The sequence below is a fragment of the Puma concolor genome, chromosome D3, assembly GCF_028749965.1.
Source record: "Puma concolor isolate L17-30 chromosome D3, mPumCon1.1.hap2, whole genome shotgun sequence".
Lineage (NCBI taxonomy): Eukaryota > Metazoa > Chordata > Mammalia > Carnivora > Felidae > Puma > Puma concolor.
In genome coordinates, this window is record NC_141678.1 from 58,120,336 (window position 1) to 58,140,611 (window position 20,276).

Sequence of the window (20,276 nt, forward strand, 5' to 3'; positions counted from 1 at the left end):
TTCAAAATATAGCCATTTATTATCTCACAGTTTCCACAGGTCAGAAGGCCAGCAGGCCAGCATGGCTCAACTGTGTTCTCAGCCCCGGGTATCACGAGGCCACAGTCAAAGCTGTGGCTGGCCTGTCTCTTACTGGGAGCTGAGGGAGGCCCTGGGAAGACCACCTCCAGGTTCATTTCGGTTGTTGGCAGACGTCAGTTTCTTATGCTCACAGCTCCAAAGTCCCTGTTCTTTATTTCATGTTGGCTGCGAGTTGCTCTCAGGTTCTAGGGACCACTCGCGTTCCTTGTCTGTCATATGGACCCTCCATCTTTAAGGCCACATGCTTTTTTTAAAATTAAAAAAAAAAAATTTGTTAAGGTTTATTTTTGAGAGAGAGAGAGCGCGAGCAGGGGAAGGGAAGAGAGAGAGGGAGACACAGAATCTGAAGCTGGCTCCAGGCTCTGAGCTGTCCGCACAGAGCCCAACATGGGGCTTGAACCCGTGAACCCCAAGATCATGACCTGAGCCTAAGTAGGACGCTGAACCAACAGAGCCACCCAGGCGCCCCTTAAGCCACACACTTCTGATCTCTCAACTTTCTTTTTTGTAGCCAATCAGAAAACACCCTGCTTTTAAAAGTCTCACCAGATCGAATCAGGCCCCCCTAGATAACCTCTAGACCTTGAAGTCACGTAACTTGAGACTGCACCGTCAGCTACACGGTCCCTTCCCAGCAGTGTTAGTGTTTAGCGTTTAACTGAATGGCCAGGGCATGGGAATCTTGGGGGTCGCCTTTCGAATGTCGCCCACAGCAGACAGCCAAGAGAAATCAACCTCAGGTCTGCTTTCATACCTCACTTGACATTCCCAGGGAGTTCCTGTTGTGATCATAATCTCCATTGTTGTCTCCACCAGCCAGTGCTGGGGATCCCGAGCCTGGACCGGAGGCGGAGGTAGGGCAGAGTGCGGACGAGGCCAGCCCTGAAGTAGCCCCTGCCCGCGTGGGAGCAGAGAGTGAAGCGGAGCGAGCACTGGAGCAAGAGCCAGAAGAGCGGGCCTCCCTCAGTGAGAAAGAGAGGCAGAGCGAGGAGGTGAACGAGAAGGACAACTGCTCCGCCTCCAGCATCTCATCCTCCAGCAGCACGTTAGAGAGGGAGGAGAAGGAAGACAAGCTCTCCAGGGACAGGGGACCTGGTAACGCAGTCCTTTTTTCTCAGTAAATAAGTCCCAGGGAACCCTGGGGTGGGACACCTGGTTTGCTGGCCACTGAGGTGACCTCCCGCTCAGCTCACTCACTGGCCGTGGCACCTGATGGCTGGAGGTGTGAAGGATGCGGCCACACTGTCGGCAGCCCACAGCTTCCTGCCCCTTGTGGAGGTGGCCCCACACCCTCTGCCATGCTGTCGCACCATCACTTCTACAGGTGGGAGAAGGGCTTGATAATGAGGGCAGCAAAGGACTTTTCCTGAGGAATAAGCTCCCAAAGAGAAATTCCTCTCTTTCTTCTAATTGCTTGTTAAGAGTAAATACAGCTCTTTTTCTGATTTAAATTTAGAGATCTGTCGTGTTGCCATCTGCTCCCTTGAAAGTTTCTTTGGTGAAGTGTGCTAAAACCATTATGATGGGCGTTTCAGACCAGAGCAAATGCGCTAAAATGAACTGAATGAGTATTTCCAAAAAGTGGCAGTTCACGATGTGCTGAGGTCAATTTGGTGTGCTTTAATGGAATATATATAATTTAAGTAACTTTCTACAATATACTCAGGGCCCACTTGTTTCTTTGGTATAAAGTATATGCTTTTCTTTATGGAGTTTGTTCTTTTTGGTATTATAGCTGATATTTATTCAGTTCATCTGTGTAATGGTGACTCTATGGTTAAGGGCCAAATGGAACATTAATCCTTACTGGGGACTCGGGGAGGGTGCCATAGAGGGTTATCGGAATTGTAAAAGATTGATATAATCATTTGAATTATGGTTCATATGCAACACCATTGGGTTGGTTGTCCTGCCCATGACTTGTGTGCTGTTGAGATGACAGGGTGCCCCCTCTCTCACCTAACACTCCTCATCAGTGGGGCATGTCCTACTAGCCAGCCTTCAGTAAGCTACACAGTGATACACACTCAAGGAGCCTATGCCTTGGGTCCAAAGTGCAGCATGAAGGCTCTGCAGGGGCCTACCAACTGGTGGCATGACCCATGCATGGCTTGTTAGTTCACACATAAAGAATACATGGTCTCTGAAGCATGGATGTATGAATGAAAATGGAATGAATGGATGAATGAATGAATGAAGCCATAATGTCTGCTACAAGAACTATCAGTCAAGAGCTTGGTCTTAGTTAATATTTGAGTTTTCACCAGCTATATTATTAAGTTTTGTTCTTTCTATTGCTAGTCCCTATGACGCACTGAAAATGGGACTTGAGGACTTTATTAGTTTATATCTTAGTAATTATTGCATTGAAAATCTTGTGTCTGGCTGGAGATGTATCGCTAGAAAGTATTACATATATTGATATTTACTTAATTTCTCTCCGAGTCAGATTGCAGTTAGTCTCCCAAATTCTACTTGTTCGTGTTCTCCTTCAATGGGATTAGGGCCATAGTACAGTCGGGTAAGTCGTCTTGCTCAGGTTGGTCTTAAATCATGTTTAAGTCATTATAAATAGCTCTAGGAATTATTCGTCGTCACTAGGTTTAGCAGGCCTAAAACATATCAACAAGTTGCATTAGTGAAAAGAAGCCAAGGAACAGGACTTTCTTGGATCAGATTGCCCAGTATTTTTCCAAATAAGGGCAACTTTCCAAAAATGGAGACTCTACTCCCAGTGAAGAACCACTGACTTCCTACCAAAGTCAGTATCCAAGTGTATCGACTCAGGAGTTAGTGCTTTGCAGTGATTTTTTTTTTTCTGCTTTAGTCTGGTGCTATTAAGAGACATGATCATATTTATTTGCTGCAACTTTAGCTCCTAGAAAATCCCACTGCTCACAGGCACGATCAGCAGCTGTGGAGTCAGGGTGGCTCTGTCATCATAGCTCTTGCCTTTCAGAGTGTTCTCAAATCACAAAGGCAATCATAACAATTCTCAATCTTATTTCTTCTTTTTTCATTTAAATTCAAGTTAGTTAATGTACAGTGTATTCTTGGCTTCAGGAGTAGAACCTAGTGATTCATCTCTCACATATGACACTCAGGGCTCATCCCAAAAAGTGCCCTCCTTAAAGCTTGTCACCTAGTTAACCCGTCCCCCCTCCCACCACCCCTCCAGCAACCCTCAGTTCTCTGTATTTAATAAGATAAAAAACAGAGAAGGAGGCAAACTATAAGAGACTCAATCTTATTTATTTTTTTTAAATTTATTGTCAAATTGACTAACATACAGCATGTAAAGTGTGCTCTTGGTTTTTGGGGGTAGATTGCTGTGGTTCATCGCTTACATACAACACCCAGTGCTCATCTCAACAAGTGCCCTCTTCAATGCCCAGACTCAGTCTTCTTTCTGATGATAGTATCCATTACTCAGAAATGAGTTTGTAGGTCTTGAAAGAGTCTCAACTTATTCTGGTTGTGTGGCTTTCTTTTTGTTTCCCATGTTCCGCTCCATGGCATCAGCATGAGAGACTTTATGGTAGCATTCGTTACAGTTGGCAATAATGACTTGTATAACTGTCTTTTACCTCCACTTGAATATAAAATTTGTGAAGACGGGATGTCTGTCTTGTCTATCGTGAGTCCTCACTTCCTTGCGGTAGGCCTAAGAACATAGTAGAGGCTCACAAAACTGTTGATGAATAATTGAATGAAGAGACAACTGGCCAAGATACAGCAGCTCTATTGTTCCCAGTTCCTCCCTCTAACAATTAAAATATCAACACCCTGGGCATAACAGAACAATCAATTATAGGAGGACTCTGAAAAGTGGAAAGAAGACAGACTGTCTAAGGACCTTTGGGCTAGAATGACATGGCAGTAAAGCTCTAATTAAATCCTATTCCCATAGCCAAAGAATTGGCGAAATGATTGCCTAACAGAACAGAAAATTTTTTGGCTGTTAATACATTCCCTACCCTAGACAAGCACTAATTGAAAATCTGCTGTCCTGCCCCTCCCCAACCCAGTAGCTTTAGTGGGACCAAAGAGGAGGTGATCTTCTATAACCTCCACCTTATGGAAACGGGTTTCTGGAGGGGAGGTGCATGAAGGGATGGGCTAAATGGGTGATGGGCATTAGGTAGGTCACTTTTTGGGATGAGCACTGTGGTGTCAACAGTACTTAGTAGAGAGGCAGTCCTCTGCCCCCTGCCCAACAGAAGCAGATGGTGTTCTCTCATTTCCTTGCTGGAGTAGTTCTCCTAATGGGGAACTGATATTCTATCCACTACAGGGCAAAAGCAAGTGGCATCCCAGTTTCCCTACTGGGGAAGTGTCAGTGGGGTCTTGTAGAGATCTAAGACTTCACCTTCAGCCAGCAGGAGACAGACTTAAGCAGTGGAAGAAGACTGATCAGAATTCTCGTTCCCCTGCCCTCCTTCTCTAACACCATCTGGGCCCAGCCAGGGAGCTCAACCTCCATCTCCACCCAACATAAACAAGGTAGAATGATGTGGTTGGAGGTGGAACTAGTCTGCGATCTCTTTTCCCCAACCCAGAATCAGTAGGGACCAGTGGGAAGCCGAGCCTTCCCCTCCACTTGGAGGCAATGTAAGTGCTCCACTTTCACTGGAAGTATGCCCGTGGGGTCAAGAGGTTGCTCAACCCCCACACTGCCCATCTGCAGTGAGGCAGTGTGAATCAACCCTCTTGCTAGGGTGGTGACAGTTGGACCCAGTAGGGAGTGGAACATCTATGCCCATCAAGATCTGTACAGCACACCTAAAAAGGGTGACTGCCTGCTGAAAGAGAAGATTAAACATGATCCAAAGTCCAGCAAATAATACCCAAAATATCTAGGATACACTCTAAAATCACTCATCATATCAAGAACTAGGGCGTTCACAACTTGAATGGGAAAAGACAAGCAACAAATGCCAACATTGAGATGAGCCAGTTGTTGGGATTATCTGACAAGGATTTTAAAACAGCCATCATGCTAATATTTCAGTGAACAGTTACAAATATTCAGGAAATATGTAAAAGAAATGAAATATCTTAGCAAAGAAATAGAAGATATAAAAAAGAACCAAAAGGAAATTATAGAACTGAAAAAATACAATGGCCACAATAAAACACTTGGGCCATATAGTAGATTGGAGACAACAAAAGAAATAATATATGCAGTTGAAAACAGATGAGTAGAAATTACCCAACCTGAATAACAGAGGGGAAAAAAAAACTGACTGAAAAAATGAACAGAGCCTCAGGTATTTGTGAGACTATGTCAAGAGAGCTAACATTCATTTCATCAGGGTCTGAGAAGGGGAGGAGAAAGTATGCAATGTTGGAAAAATGTTTGAAGAAATAATGACTGAAATTTTCCCATATTTGGGAAAAGGTGTAAACCCACAGATTTAAGAAGCTAAGCAAGTACTAATGGGGATAAATCCAAAGAAATTCACACCAAGACAAATGATAAGCAAACTTCTGAAAACTAAAGACCAAAAATAGAATGTCTTGAAAGGGACTGGGAAGAAACAAAGTGTTACCTATAGAGGAACACCAATTCCATGGCAAAACAGTTCCTCATCTGAAACATGGAGGTGAGCGGGAAGTGGCGCAGCATTTGTTGAGCGCTCGAAGACTAGAGTTATCAACCTTGAACTAGAGTTATCAACTCCAGCAAAAGTAGCCTTTAAGAATGAAGACACAACAAAGACATACTCGGTTAAAGAAAAACTAAGAGAATTTAAAGAAAAACTAAGACAAATTAAGACCTACTCTTAAGGAATGACGAGAGAATGTTCTCTGAACAGAAAGGAAATGATGACAGAAGGCTCAGAATTTCAGAAAGAAAAAGAACAGGGGAATGGATTAAAGTAGTAAGTAGAAAAGACTGTCTCTTGCCTTGTAAGTTTCTTAAATCTAGTATGTGATGGTGGAAGCAAAAACTGTAACACATGAGATGTAGTGCCCACTATACGTAGATGAAATACTTAAGACAATTACATTTTTTTGAAGTAGGGAGGGTAAAGGGCTCTAAATGGAAGTAAGGGTTCTATGCTTCAAACTAGTGAAATATCAACACTGACAGATAAGTTACTGTGCATATCGTAATACCTAGAGCCACTGCCGAGAAAATTATATGAAGCAGGGTACTCAAAAACACTATAAATCAAATTGAAATTCTAAAAAAAAAGTGTTCAAAGAAAAGGAGACCAAAAAAAAAAATGAAACAGGAACTAAAACAAACAGAATGAATTAAAAAAAAGTGGCAGACTGAAGCCCTAACATATCAATAATTTAAATGAAAAGATGGAGATGTCCAGAGTGGACAAAAATACAACCCAGCTATATGCCATGTGTTCAGAACTCATTTCCTACATGATGGCATAGGCAGATGGAAAGTTAAAAGCTGGGAAAAGATACATCATGCTAACATTGATCAAAGAAAAGCAGGAGAGGCTATATTAGGATCAAAGTAGACTTCAGAGCCAAGGAAATTGCTAGAGACAAAGAAGCATATACTACATAGCGATATAAGAAGACCTAAGTGAATGAAGAGATTTTTTGGCAAAATAAAAAACTTCTACTTTTCCCAGTAAATGGGGAAGGAGACCAGTCAGCCACTCCACCTGCAGCAGCCCCGTGACCTCAAAACTGTCTTCCTAGTTACAGGACTGTCTGGCCAGTCATAGGGACTGCAAATACCCAGATGTTCCCATCATGTCCTCAAGTGCCATCTCCTCCCTCTTTGATGGTGGTTGTCTCCTAAGTGTATTTTGTGAAACCTGCAAGAGGGTTCAAGGGCTCCTTGTTCTGGTGTTGGTCCTTTGGTGAGGTCAGGCCACTCCTGAGCAAGGTACAGAGGATAAAGCTACATTGGAAGAAACAGAGCATCAGGAGGCCTTTGTGCCTCCTCAGTGAATGCCTCCTCTAAGATGAAGTCAGAGCCATGTGAGACAGACCAGTGCATCCCCTGGCGTGTTTGATCAGGACATTCCTCTTTGGTGGAACAAGAGCTCCAAATGCTCAAGTCTCTGGCCTAGGTCTCTGCCATCCCTCAACACAAGTATCCACAGAGGCCCTGGGTATCTGATGAAACTCATTTCCTGAATGCCTACCAAACAGCCTTGCTGGCCCTTAGGAAGCAAACTCAAAGGAATAACATTCCTGACTGTTCATTTATTCATTCATTGATCCATCGTGGATGCTGAGAATCCAACAGTGAGCAGCAACAACAAAACCCAATCCCTGCCCTTGGAGAGTTTACATTACAACGAAGAGGACAGCTTACTAGTGTTAGGACAAAGGCAACAATAAAATAAATACAGAAAATGTGTGGAAAATTAGGCTGTAATAAGTGCTCTGGTGACTAAAGCTGGAAAGTGTGATAAATAGCTCCGGGGAGAGGGAGGGAGTGTTGCATAATTCTAAACGAGGTAGTTGGGAGGACTTCACTGAGAAGATACTGTCTAAGCAAAGACCTAAAGGAGGTTGAGAAGCAAACTGTGTGCTTAAATGGGTGCAGTTTGTCCCGGGATGGGCAAAGGCCCTGAGGCCAGATCATGCCTGGTGAGGTTAGGAATGTCAAGCAGCTACTTTAGCTAAAGAGGTTCAGGCACGTTTGTCAAGAAAAGTAAGGGGGTTTCGTGCAAGGCTTGTGAACATTGAAAGGTCACACTGGCTTTTTGTCTTGGTGAAATGTAGCACCGTTAGAAGACTTTGAGCAGAAAGGTGTGATCAACCATTTCAATATATCCCATGGCCATTGTGTTAAGAACTGACTCTAGGGGCCAAGAGTGGAAGTTGGGACCAGCTGGGGGGGCGCCCCTCCAGTGCTGCAGGCAAGAAACCATGCTGTGTCGGCCCAGGGCCATGGCGGGGCAGGTGATGAGAAAAGTTGGTTGGATTCTGGATGTGACAGGAAGATTTAGCTAACAAGACACCCTGTTGTGTTGGATGTATGGGATAAAAGAACAGGGGGAATCAGATGACCCTGAGATTTTTGGAATTGGCAGCAAGATGGATGAAAGTTGCCACGTCTGAGATAGGGAACAGCTAGCTGCAGGAGAAGCAGGTTCCGAGATGGGGTGGGGGTGAGAGCAGAGGTGGTCCCTAAAGCCCAGAGGCTGGATGAGATGGTGTCTAAGAGAGGAAGTGTCCAAGTACACAAGAGGTCCAAAGACATTTAAAGGTTAAAGATAAGGAGGAATCAGCACAGCAGACTGAGAAAGGACAGCCAGGAGAAAGGAAGCAGACCAGGTGAATGCAATGTTCTGGAAGCCAAGTGAAGAACAGAAGTCGAGGAGGGAGCCGTCTGCTGGGTCTAGTGCAGCAGCAAAGTCTTCGACCACCTGGGAAAGAGCAGCTTTCAAAGGTGGTGAGAGCAGAAACTTCATTAGGCTGGGTTCAAGAGAGAGAATAGAGAGAAAAATTGGAGCAGTGAGCAAAACAACTCTGCTAAGCAGCTTTACTTTAAAGGAAAGGAGAAAAGTTGGGTTATAGCTGGAGGGCTAAGGAGAGTCAACTGAGTTGTTTTTGTCTTAAGGTGGGTAAAATTATGCCATGCTTCTATGCCAGCAGGAAGGTCTAGTGGGGGGAGCATGGGAAATGCGGGACAGAGAACCACTGGAATGGCTTCCAAATGCACACATGGAGCGTTGACCCTGCTAGGAGGGATGGTTTCTCGCTAGTCGCAGGAGAGAGGCCATGGCTGGTGTTCAGGTGCGGGCAGGGGGAGGCTGGATGAGGCCCTGGAACATCTCCCCTGACTTCTTCTGTTAAGCTGTTGAACCAGGAAGCAAGGCCATGCTTGTGTGAAGATGTGTGACAGTGGGAAGGTTGGAGGAGAGAGAGGAGGTAGGCAGAGTCACCCAGGAGAGATTGTGATGAGGTTACCAGGCAGCAGTAAGGGTTTCCCAAAGACTGGTGACCATGGACTTAAAGGGTTTGTGCGTCTCCCCAGGCACTTTGAGCCACACTGGTGCACGTGTGGAGTAGCCGGGAGATGGACATAACTCTACAGCCTTTCCAACACCTGTCCCGTGGTGGGGGAGGGAGCATCTTCCTTGCCTCCCTGTGTCTAGTTAGGACAGCAGCCCCTTAGTTACCTGTGGCTGGGTGGGTCCTGACCAGCTGTCCTGGGTAGGCAGGAAAAGTGGGGGAAATACTCCTCTGAGCCAAGGTGCGAGCCAAGAGCAGCGTCCTACCTACCAGAGTCGGGTCCTGGAGCAGGTCATTGCAACTTTGATGGGCATCTTGTCAACTGGGACCACCTCCTCTTCAGTCACTTCATTTCAGTGTTTTCTCTCTGTATAAAGCCTCTGTATTACCTAACTGGTTTCTCACAGGATTAAGGCACCTGCCACTTGCTCATTTTTTTTTTCTCCTGTATGCTTTCAGGTTTGTGGTCCGCGGGTGTTCAGGATGCCGGTGTAAATGAACAGTGTGGCGACATCCTCACCAACAAACGGTTCATGCTGGACATGCTGTATGCCCATAACAGAAAGCCCACGGATGACGAGGAGAAGGGAGAGGGCGAGACCGGGAGGACTGAGCCGGGCGCGGAGGCGGTAGCCAGCCTGGCTAGCAGGATATCCACCCTGCAGGCCAACTCTCTGGCCCAGGATGACAGCGTCAGGAGGGTGGACGTTGGCTGTCTGGACAATCGGGGCAGCGTGAAAGCCTTCGCCGAGAAATTCAACAGTGGGGACCTGGGGAGAGGGTCCATCTCCCCTGATGCCGAGCCTAATGACAAAGTCCCAGAGAAAGCATCTGCACAGCAGAAGACGGAATCTGACTACATTTGGGACCAGCTCATGGCCAATCCGAGGGAGCTGAGAATCCAAGACATGGATTTCACCGACCTGGGGGAGGAGGATGACGTCGACGTCCTGGATGTGGACCTGGGTCCTAGGGAGGCTCCGGGGCCACCGCCCCCGCCCCCACCCACTTTTCTGGGTTTGCCTCCCCCGCCCCCACCACCCCTTTTGGACAGCGTGCCTCCCCCTCCTGTCCCCGGTAATTTATTGGCTCCTCCTCCTCCAGTGTTCAACGCTCCTCAGGGCTTAGGGTGGCCCCAGGTACCCCGGGGTCAGCCGGCATTCACAAAGAAAAAGAAGACCATCCGTCTATTCTGGAATGAAGTGCGGCCGTTCGAGTGGCCATGTAAGAACAACCGCCGCTGCCGAGAATTCCTGTGGTCGAAACTGGAACCTATTAAGGTGGACACTTCCAGGCTGGAGCACCTGTTTGAGTCCAAGTCTAAGGAACTGTCCGTCTCAAAGGTACCGCTAGCATCACAAATGCTTCTTTTTTTTTTTTTAATTTTTATTTTTTTTTTAATTTTTTTTTTCCAACGTTTATTTATTTTTGGGACAGAGAGAGACAGAGCATGAATGGGGGAGGGGCAGAGAGAGAGGGAGACACAGAATCGGAAACAGTCTCCAGGCTCTGAGCCATCAGCCCAGAGCCCGACGCGGGGCTCGAACTCACGGACCGCGAGATCGTGACCTGGCTGAAGTCGGACGCTTAACCGACTGCGCCACCCAGGCGCCCCCCCAAATGCTTCTTGATCTGCAGAGTTACTTTCCGCTGTTGAGTAGAACTGGGAGATATGTTGTATATAAAATTCCCTTCATGCTGCTTTTGCTATACGTAAAAAAAAAAAAAAAAAAAAAAGAAAGAAAGAAAGAAAAGGCGGTTGGTGTAAACACCTTTAAGAGAGGAGTCTTTGTGCCATACGCTAGATGTAACCTAAATGAGTATGGGACCCTTCACGGCCAACATGGACAGCAGCTTCCTAACATCGTTAGGCAAAGTAGCTTTCAAAGAACCAAATAACCCAGAGGAAAAGACAAAAACATTAACCAGGGAACATTAGCCGAGCCCACCAGTAAATGCTGATGTTAACTAGAGGAAAGTAGTCTTGCTAATTGATCGACCACCTGGACTTTATCCAGGAGATGTGGCTATTTACTCTCGCCTTGATTGGTTATAGTGGATGGTAATGGTAGTTTGAACCTCCGATGTAACCACACGGTAATTTAGAGTAAACTTGCAAGAACTTACCATAAATTAGTTTTAGCTCCATGTGTTCCATTTATCACCATTTCGGGTGAGTACACGGCTGCCTGAGCTGGGCTCCCCGACCAATTCCGGATCAAAAAGTAGGTGCAACATTCTCAGGACAAGAGGGCCCTTCAGACAAGGAGCCAAGTGACAAAGTTCATGCCTAGGGAGGGGTGGGACTAGGGGGGCCTGGAACCAGGGGCGCTGCTCCTCCTGAATTGGCCTTCGCCCTGGTGTCGATTTCTGCCTAGTCTCCGCAAGGATGTGAATCTCAACTGGTCTAGCCTCAAGAACACCACCCCCCCTCAGTTCAGAATTAAAGCTTCCTCCTGTTTGTAAATCCAAACTGCTAGGATCCAACTCAGCACATCATGTCCAGTCAGTCCTCTCCTTCCGCTGAAAGTAGACCCCCTTTTGTCCTCTCCAGAAAATGACACCTAGGAAAGTGAGGTTGGGCATCCCCTCTCAGTGTCTCTGTGTCCTGACTTTCCCAGGACTGGTGGCATGTTGTGCTGAGCCACTCGTGTGTCCCCTTGAGTTCTTCCAGTGCAGCATGGCATTTGGGAGAAACTATTCCTGGCTGGTTAAAACAGCAGTCTCTGGTGGCCCGGAGTTATCCGGGACCCACCCTCACTCGCACCACCCTCCAACCTACTGATCTAGTTGGCTGGTCTCCTTCAGCCACCACCTCCTCACATGGGCTGCTCTGGCTGGTGCGCCCTCTGGGCTTCCACGGGTTGCTCAACACCCTTAGGTTTCTGGCCCTTGCTTGGGTTGGAGGAAGTAAAGGGAGTAACAGTTTGGCAGTGAAGTTCTTTCTGACTTTGTTTTTACAAAAGGAAGTAGCAAGATTAAAAACTTCATTGAGGGGACCCAAAATGGGCAGTTCACCCGCCTCCCTCCTTCTCTTGACTCTGCTCTGGTTGGTGACAAGAGTCTGGTCACTGCCCTCTCAGTAGCCTGAAGTTCCATTCTTGTTTGAACTAGGTGGTGACCTCTTAAAATGCTTGATTGCCTGGCTAAAGAACAATTGTTTGCCTAGTTTTTCTAAAATGAGAGCATAAGAGAAAAGTAATATATTGAAATTTTTACCAAACAGATTTCAGAATGTCCTACAGTGGGACCTAGGAACCCATACCTCTGTTCTTGGGAGCAGGGTGGGCAGAGATAGGAAATGTGAGAAGGAACTAATTTACAAATGTTACAAAAGGTAAAAAATGCACATTAAGATTAAAATACATCACATTGGAGAGTTGAATCTTTATGTGTATGTTATTAATGCAGATATAACCAATTTTACTTCTGTTTCTAATCCTTGATTATGATTTTCATACAGCACAGCTGTAAACAACCACTTCTGAATTCTGGCTTGTGAATTCATTCATTATTCATTAAACACAATAGCAACACAAATAAAAATGAAATAGACTTCACAAGCCAGCACAGAGCAAAGGGAATCGGTTTTGGTTTTTGTCAGAAAACTTATACCAGACCGGAGCTCCAGAGCATCCTTCTGACCATCCAGGTCACCCCTCAAAATAAAGATTCATGTTCCAGATCCAAGGCTGGGTGACCAGTTAATGGAAATAAGAACAGGAAAATATGCTTTTGTATTTCCTTTCCAAATAGTTTTTGGAACTGGATCTATTTTTCTGTCTCAGAAGGAAATATATATAGCTTTTTAGTAAGATGACTTTAATTATGTTTTGTGGAGAAAGACAGAAATCCTGTGCTAAATTTCATCATGTTGTGTTCCTACTGCTGGTCTGAGATGCGGTGAATCACATAGAAGATCACAGGAGTGACCCCAGAGAATGATGTCAGGGCAGAAAGCCCCTGGAGGTATGGGGATGTACCCTCATGGACTTCGTATCATCCTGAGGAGCCCCAGGAAGTGGCCTTCATCCTATGTGCCTAATCAAGAGCAGCAAAGTCCCTCCTCCCAAAAGGCAGTTTTTATGTCCTAAGTTACAGACAGTACACAAGACAGGTGTGGACTGGAAGAGAAAACTGGAAGGAAGAAAGGGACTTGGTCTCCCCTTTGAGGGCTCAATGCTGTCTTCCTCCCCTGGGCTCATTAAGTTTGTCATGGGGAGGGGATTCCAAAATGGGTTTGGAGAATTTTTTTCAATTTTATTTACTCTGACATTTCAAAACATATCAGAAGCTATTCACAGTGACTTTTTAAGAAAATTCAAAGAATGATGAATTATTTGGTCTGGGGTGAGCCCCAGCCTGGGTTATTTTTAAAAGCACCTCAGGGACTCAACCAAAGTTGTGCACCATTGATTTAAAGTGATAAATGAGGCACCAAGGAGGGAGGCATTGATCCCTTCACCACCGTGTTCCACGTTGACTCCCCCATCCCCCAATCCATTTTATTCTCCCAAGAAGGGAGTCAAGTTTTCCTACCCTATACTCAAGTTCAGGACATACTGAAATGTTATTTTATTTAACATCACCCTCATAAAACCTGAATTCTATCATATGGAAATTGAAAACCCAACTTTGGGACTTCGGTGGGGTGACCATACATCTAATGTATCCAGGTTGGCCCGGGTATATGCCTGTTGTCCCAGCATGTATGTAGAGCACTCCCTTTCTCTCTCAGAGGTCTTCTGGTTAGGGTACTAGACATACTCCATTACCATCAGTAAGGCAGCTGTGTTGCAGCCGGCCTCAGCTATGGAAGACTGCTGCAGAAGAACTGGGAAATGAATGCTTTTTTTCCCTAAGCTTCATGATAAGGCAAGCCTATTCTGCCAAGTTCCTCAGAAACTCTATTCCTAGCTACAGGTTTGTCAGCCTTTATGCAAACATAGTTGGGTGATGTCGTTGTTGCCTTAATGCTTGCCCATGTGTATCAGTCTCCCTTGTTACAAGGACTTAGGAATATTCCACAGTTGTCACATCTTTATGACATCTGTATTGTGGTCTCATTGTCATTGTCACTTTCTCAACAGGCAGTTTTGAAAATATCCAGTGGCGTCACTCTCTTGGCAGTTAGTGGAGAGTGAGGAGGAATGATTTATCATTGCAAAGCCAGTGCCCTGCTGAGCCAGACCCAGGGTCTGTGACTGCGATGCTGAGAAGCATTTTGAGAGGTCGTGCATTTCATGGGAGTGCTCTCCAGCTGAGGGGTATTTGTTGACTAAATCACATCCTTAGTTCAGTTTCCGTGTTCGGTCACAGCACCCTCTGGGGTGGCAAGTTCTGTATACTGAATATCCATTCTTTAAATGTTGCATCCTTTATTTCTAGTAAAATCAGTCTTTAAAAAGTCGAAGGGGGTGATTCTTCAGGGCAGGATGAACACACTGGAAAGCAAGCCCTTTTACCTGCCCAGATGGCATGCCTCCACGTGTGCTTCTCATTTCATACTGTCCCCTCATGGGGAAGTTTCCGCCTTCACCGTGGCCCTTCTCTGGACCTTGGACCTCCTTATGCATGTGCCACGGGCAGAAGCCCCAGGGCTGTGTAGAGACATGGATCCAGGTTTTCTGTCTTATTTCCAAGAACCGCACCCATGATGTGGTTGCATGGAGTTAGCTGTGGCAGGATGTGTGGCCCTGCCTTCAGCAGTCAGCTGCACCCAACCCCAGAGCCTCGCAAGCTGCTTTACCCCTGAATCTGGAAAGACTGTTTCTCTGTCATCGACAGCTTAGCTCCCAGTACTGGGATGAGCTCGGTATTTGTTGGGTGTGTCAGGCTCGTTTTAACATCAAGAAAAACTCCCTGCATTGTCTGTAGCTGTGGGGACTTGATCCTACATCATTCATAAAAATGGCAGGACCAGTCCTTTGTGTCTTTGAATGGATAGGGGACCCTGTTACTGTTTTCTATTTTAAGAAATGTTCTCTTATCCCTCCCTTTTGTTTCCTGTTTTTAAATTGCATTCCTCTTTGAAGAACAACTTTCTACTCAGCAGTCCTGTCTCAAAAGCCTTTAGACTTTCAAAAAGTCTAAATCAGTCTCTCTAGATGCATGAGAGATCATTTAACATCTATGATCCCTGTGCCCTGCTCCAGACCAAGGAGATCAGAATCTCTGAGGATGATGCCCAGGCATCACTGATGTTTAGAAGTACCACTGAAGACTCTCTTGTGCATTCACCATTGTGCTTTGATCTAAATAAACTACATTTTCTGGTTTTCCTTCAGAAAGTGTCAGGAGATTGATCAGTCCTGTTTTCTTCTCAGATACATAATGCTGAGTTTCTCCTATCTAGTGATAATGAGTCACTTAATGTTGACCCATCTGCCATCAGTCATGGAAGCAGTCATGTCTCCTGGAAAAGGAGAATCTCCTGTTGTTTCTCCAGAATGCTCCTTTCAATTAGTCCTAGAGACCAGTCTGTTAGCCTCAGAAGGGAATTTGGCCTGTGGAAATCACCATGATATTCTCTTTGTTAAAAACAGAAACCGAGGTGTTCTCTACATTCTTTTTTGCAAGATCTTTAGTACCATTCAAGGAATGCTCATTTTCTGGGATTCCATGTGCCTGGAGGTCTGTGCAGACTCTAATAAGCACCCATGAGCTATTTTCAGTCATTTAGAAAGCCCCTTGAGAGTTGTCCGTATCCATGGCAAGAGCTTTATAGGCTAAATTGAATATTGAGTCTTTATACTTTCCTCTGGAATTATCACTCTCCAGGGTAAGGACACTGATCTGATCTGATCTTCTTATTTATGTAGATGTCTTTGATCAGCAAATGTGGTAGACACATTAGTCATGAAAAATATATACTGGTAGACCATGTATTTTTAAAATGTCAGTTGAATAGAAATGATAAAAAGGAGTCATTGGTGGTGAAATAGCTAAGAACTAATTTTTAGAAAGTAATATGTTCCAAGCATTGTCATAAGTGCTTCGCATGTATTAATTCCAGTAATGCTATTCTTTTTTTTTTTTTATGAAATTTATTGTCAAATTGGTTTCCATACAACACCCAGTGCTCATCCCAACAGGTGCCCTCCCCAGGACCCATCACCCACCCTCCCACCCCTCATCAACCCTCAGTTTATTCTCAGTTTTTAAGAGTCTCTTATGTTTTGGCTCCCTCTCTAACCTTTTTTTTTCCTTCCCCTTCCCCATGGTCTTCTGTTAAGTTTCTCAGGATCCACATAGGAGTGAAAACATATGGTATCTGTCTTTCTCTGTATGACTTATTTCACTTAGCATAACACTCTCCAGTAATGCTATTCTGATAGTTCTAGCAAATACCTCTGTAGTGCCTACCGTGATCCAGGCATTGTTCTTGCTGCTTTACATCCATGGTCGCATTTCATTCTCACAGGAAACCTTGCAAGATATGTGCCAGAGAGGAAACTGAAGCACAGAGAGGTCCAGTGACTTGCCAAAGTCACACAGCCATGAATGGTCACATCCCAGCTGAAGTTAACTTTCAGGGCTCCCGAGTCTGTCCATGTGATCCTTGGATTCCATTTTGTTTCTGCTACTTTTTGATAAAAAGGTCAATCAGCCAAAGTTTGGTCCTCCACCTCAGTGAGTCTCGAGAACCATCAGGGAAGAAAGGCTTGCTAGAAAGAGGCTCCCTTGGGCCCAGGCTCTGGGCACAGCATGTTAGATTAGGACTTGGCTAAAAGTGAAATGGGAACACTGGACTCTGGCATGAGATAGTTGCCCCAGCAAAAGAGTGGTAGTAAGGCAGTGTGGGGGAAACCACTGTGGATCTGTCTCTGTACATGCCATTTTTCCAAATATGTCCATAAGTGTTCAGGGGAAAAGGAACTTGTTTAAGGGGTATGGGGCACCCTGGGAAGAAGCCAGGCTCTGCTTTGCTTCAACCTGGTTAAGCTGAACTCTTGACCAGAACCAGGCAGTAATGCCCAGCATATAGAATAGCACCACCTTTGAAGCCCCAACTTTCAGGGATCCTCTAGTGTGCCAACAGTTGCCTTTCCAGAAATACTGTCTCTGGGGAAATGCTTCAGTCTTGTATGCCATGTAGGGCTTGTTTGTTTTTGTTTCTGATTCAGCCAAGAAGATTGTAGGGAGAGGGGAGGCGGTGTAAGGTCCAAACTGGTGAGAGAAGAGGTTACCCTCCATGGAAAGAGATGCTATAAAGGCAGAGACCTTGGATAAGGGTCAGGAAGGAGGTCACTAAGGCAATTCAGCTCCTTTCTCCCAAGCTGTGCAAGAAGACTGAAGGTCTAGCCTCCAAGAAGACAGAAGTGTGCCCCTCCAGGAAGAGGCTTCAAATAGGCAGCATCCAAGACCATAGAGTTGCAGGATTTTTGAGAAGCATAGAGGAGATGGTCAATTTAAGTGGTTATTAGTAACTACCAATGCTTGGGGAGAAGGCTGTGACCATTCCCTGCAGCCCCAGATTCACCTAGTGATCAGCTTCCTGGGATGGGGTCTACTCTGTAGAACCTATAGGGCCCTGCTCTAAGACATAGGGCCCTGCAAACAGTGTCGCAGGATCATGTGAAGGACATAGTAAAGATCAGACTTGCTGAGCTAGGACTTTGATCACAGAATGACAATTAAAATGGATCGAATTTGATGACTGCTAATCCTGAGACGTGGGCATGTGCTCCTGGGCACAGAAAACTTAGGCTTATTACAGGTACTGCTCTAGGTTATCGTGGAAGGGAAGGGGAGAGTCGGCCATCCCCACATGATCTCCTCCTTCATCTCGGGCAGAACGGACGCCAGGGCACTTGGGTGCTCAGTGGCCTCTAGTGGAGTCTGTGTTAATGATGAGGAACAGCATTTAAAACACCTTTTGGATAAAATCCAGAGATTGAGCAATTCAATTTCAGATATTACCTTAATTCTTATTCTTTCCCTTACCAAGTGGGTCAAAGTGCTCTGAAAACACATGGAGTCACCTTTGGGGACAGCTGTCCCTGTTATTTCAGGATGCTCAGCGGCTTGCTTCTTCCTGACTTGTAGGAGAGTATGTGGGTGTGTTCACTGGTATAAACTGAATGCTGTTGGGAATGGAGACAAGGACATGCCCGGCTCAGAGCCATCACACAGGTGTGTGCAGGCTGTGTGCTGTGCAGGCTGCCATGGGGCTGTGTCTCCCCAGGGAAGGCATCTTTTTCTCATTTGCACAAAAGCTAGATTGGGCTGAGTCTGCTCAGGCATCTTTCCAGGCTCTTGGAGTAAAGAGGGCCTATATAGATGAGGGGCTAAGAGCTAATGATTCCCAGGGAATCCTTGCCTTCCAGGAAATGTCTCCTGTATTGGAGCCTGGCTATGGGTAGTTGCCTCTCCTATGCCAGGTCCCAGGCTCCTTCTGCCATCCATGCTGCCCTCCTTATGGTCACAGGATGTCTACTGAAGCATCTTCAGGCCTCGTGTCCTGGCATCCCTCTTTGTTGCCTGCCTTCAGCATTTTGCCAAGCCTTTTCTCATTCCTTCTTAGCTTTCCACACACAATATGTTAGACTTAAAAGCTGAATATCAGGGGCTCCTAATAAGCTTACTTGATTAAATACACAGCAGATAAGCTCACCCTGCAGAGTGGAATGCTTCTAGGCCACATGTCCCTGGGCATTCAAACCTGATCACACCCACAAGAATTGTTCCTCCTGGCCACCAGGCTGCAAAACAGCTGGGGATGCTTTCAATTATTGTCTTCGTGAGGAAATTTTAATTTATTCCCAAATGCATATTTAAAGACTTAAAATAGAATTTTAGCAATTGAGTTTGGAAGGGCTTAGTAGGGCTTAAGGAACCACAGTCCATTTCTCCTTGCCAGCTTGCAGCCTTCAGTGTTAAAGCAGGCCAGCTTCTCCAGAAAGCTCAGCTGTTCGAAGGCCCAGCCAGTAGGGAGGGCCTCAGTGCAAGAGACTGACAGCAGCATCAGCCACTCGGCTGGGGCCTGTGTGCAGCAGAATCGGAGCAGCTGGTTCCTGAGGTCCCTGCATATGGCCCCCAAACCTCTTGCTTCATCCCTGGCAGTTTCCAGCAAGCTAGACAAAGCCACTTCTTATCTCCTTATTTTCACTCCCCAACTCCAGGCTCTCCCCTAGACATTCCCTAGGGTCCAGGTCAACGTCAACTCCTTCAGAGCCTGACCTCTTCCACCACCCCGCCACTGAGCTCTTGCCCATGGGGAGCATACCCATCACCGTGCTGAATGTGTCTTTTCCTTCCGGACATCCCTTGTGCCTTGCTCATCATTATCAACCTGGGCTTGGGCTTGTTACATAGGTGAAAATAGTCATCCTTCCAGCTCTGTTTGTCCCAGGGGAGGAATCTGAGCGCACACAGCGTGCCGGCTGAGCCAGAACTCCTCCCCTCTCCTCCGTCGCCACCTGCCCTTAACTCCCTGAGAGCTGAAGGGTGGGGGCTTTGTCATCTCGACTCTGGACGCATGTTGGCTTACCAAGTCCCATACTTGGTAGGCTCTACCAAGTCATTGCCAGCCCAGAACCTGCCCCCAAGGAGCACCCAGGTCAGCAGGGAAGCCAGACTCACTAGGGCTCTTTGAGGACACCTGGACGCTTCTTGTCCCCTGTCTCCCTCTTTGGCCTCTGTGCCCATTCATCCCTCACTCTTGTTGAGCAGGTTCCCTTTTGCTTCCCTTCCTCAGAAGGCGCCCCCTCAGCTGCCCAATGGGCAGCCACCCAGATGTCTAAGTGTGGCAGGTGCTCCATTATGAGGGGCACAGGATGTTTAAATGGTGAGGGGATTCCCTGAGACAGTGTGGCCAGGGATGCAGGGGGGCTGGCAAGCCAGCGACGCCGGATTCTCCTCACCACTCCTGTCTTCTCGGCACATACCGTGTGCACTAAGGCCAACCAAGGCACATTCCGACACCTTGCAGCCTGCAGGAAGGGAACTTTGAGAGGTTTTAGTTCTGTTTCCACTGCCTCTATGGAAAAAAACAGGGTTTTTTTTTTCCTTGCCAAATATCACATTTTTCCCAATTGAAGGAAAATCAATTTTATTTTGTAATGTGTCTGACTCGTGAAGTTCCATTGCTGACCCATGCTTGGCGGCTTCTCAGAGCTAATCCCTGATCTCTTTCTTCTGTGCTGAGCAGTAGCCAGTCCTGAGCTGAATCAGGGCCATTTGTTTTCATCTCTAAATAAGTAGTGAGTTTGCTTTTAATAATGAAACACAGAAAGGACCAAAGA

General features: G+C 46.1%; 1 protein-coding gene across 14 annotated transcripts in view; it reads left to right on the top strand.

Moving 5' to 3' along the window:
• Positions 1–20,276, top strand: part of FHOD3 (formin homology 2 domain containing 3) — a 471,894-nt gene that overhangs the window by 401,941 nt on the left and 49,677 nt on the right. For all 14 annotated transcript variants that reach the window (XM_086682773.1, XM_086682772.1, XM_086682774.1 and 11 more), the window contains 2 exons: positions 898–1,176; positions 9,490–10,373. In XM_086682773.1, coding sequence (XP_086538899.1) covers positions 898–1,176; positions 9,490–10,373 — 1,163 coding nt within the window. The remainder of the gene's footprint in view (positions 1–897; positions 1,177–9,489; positions 10,374–20,276) is intronic.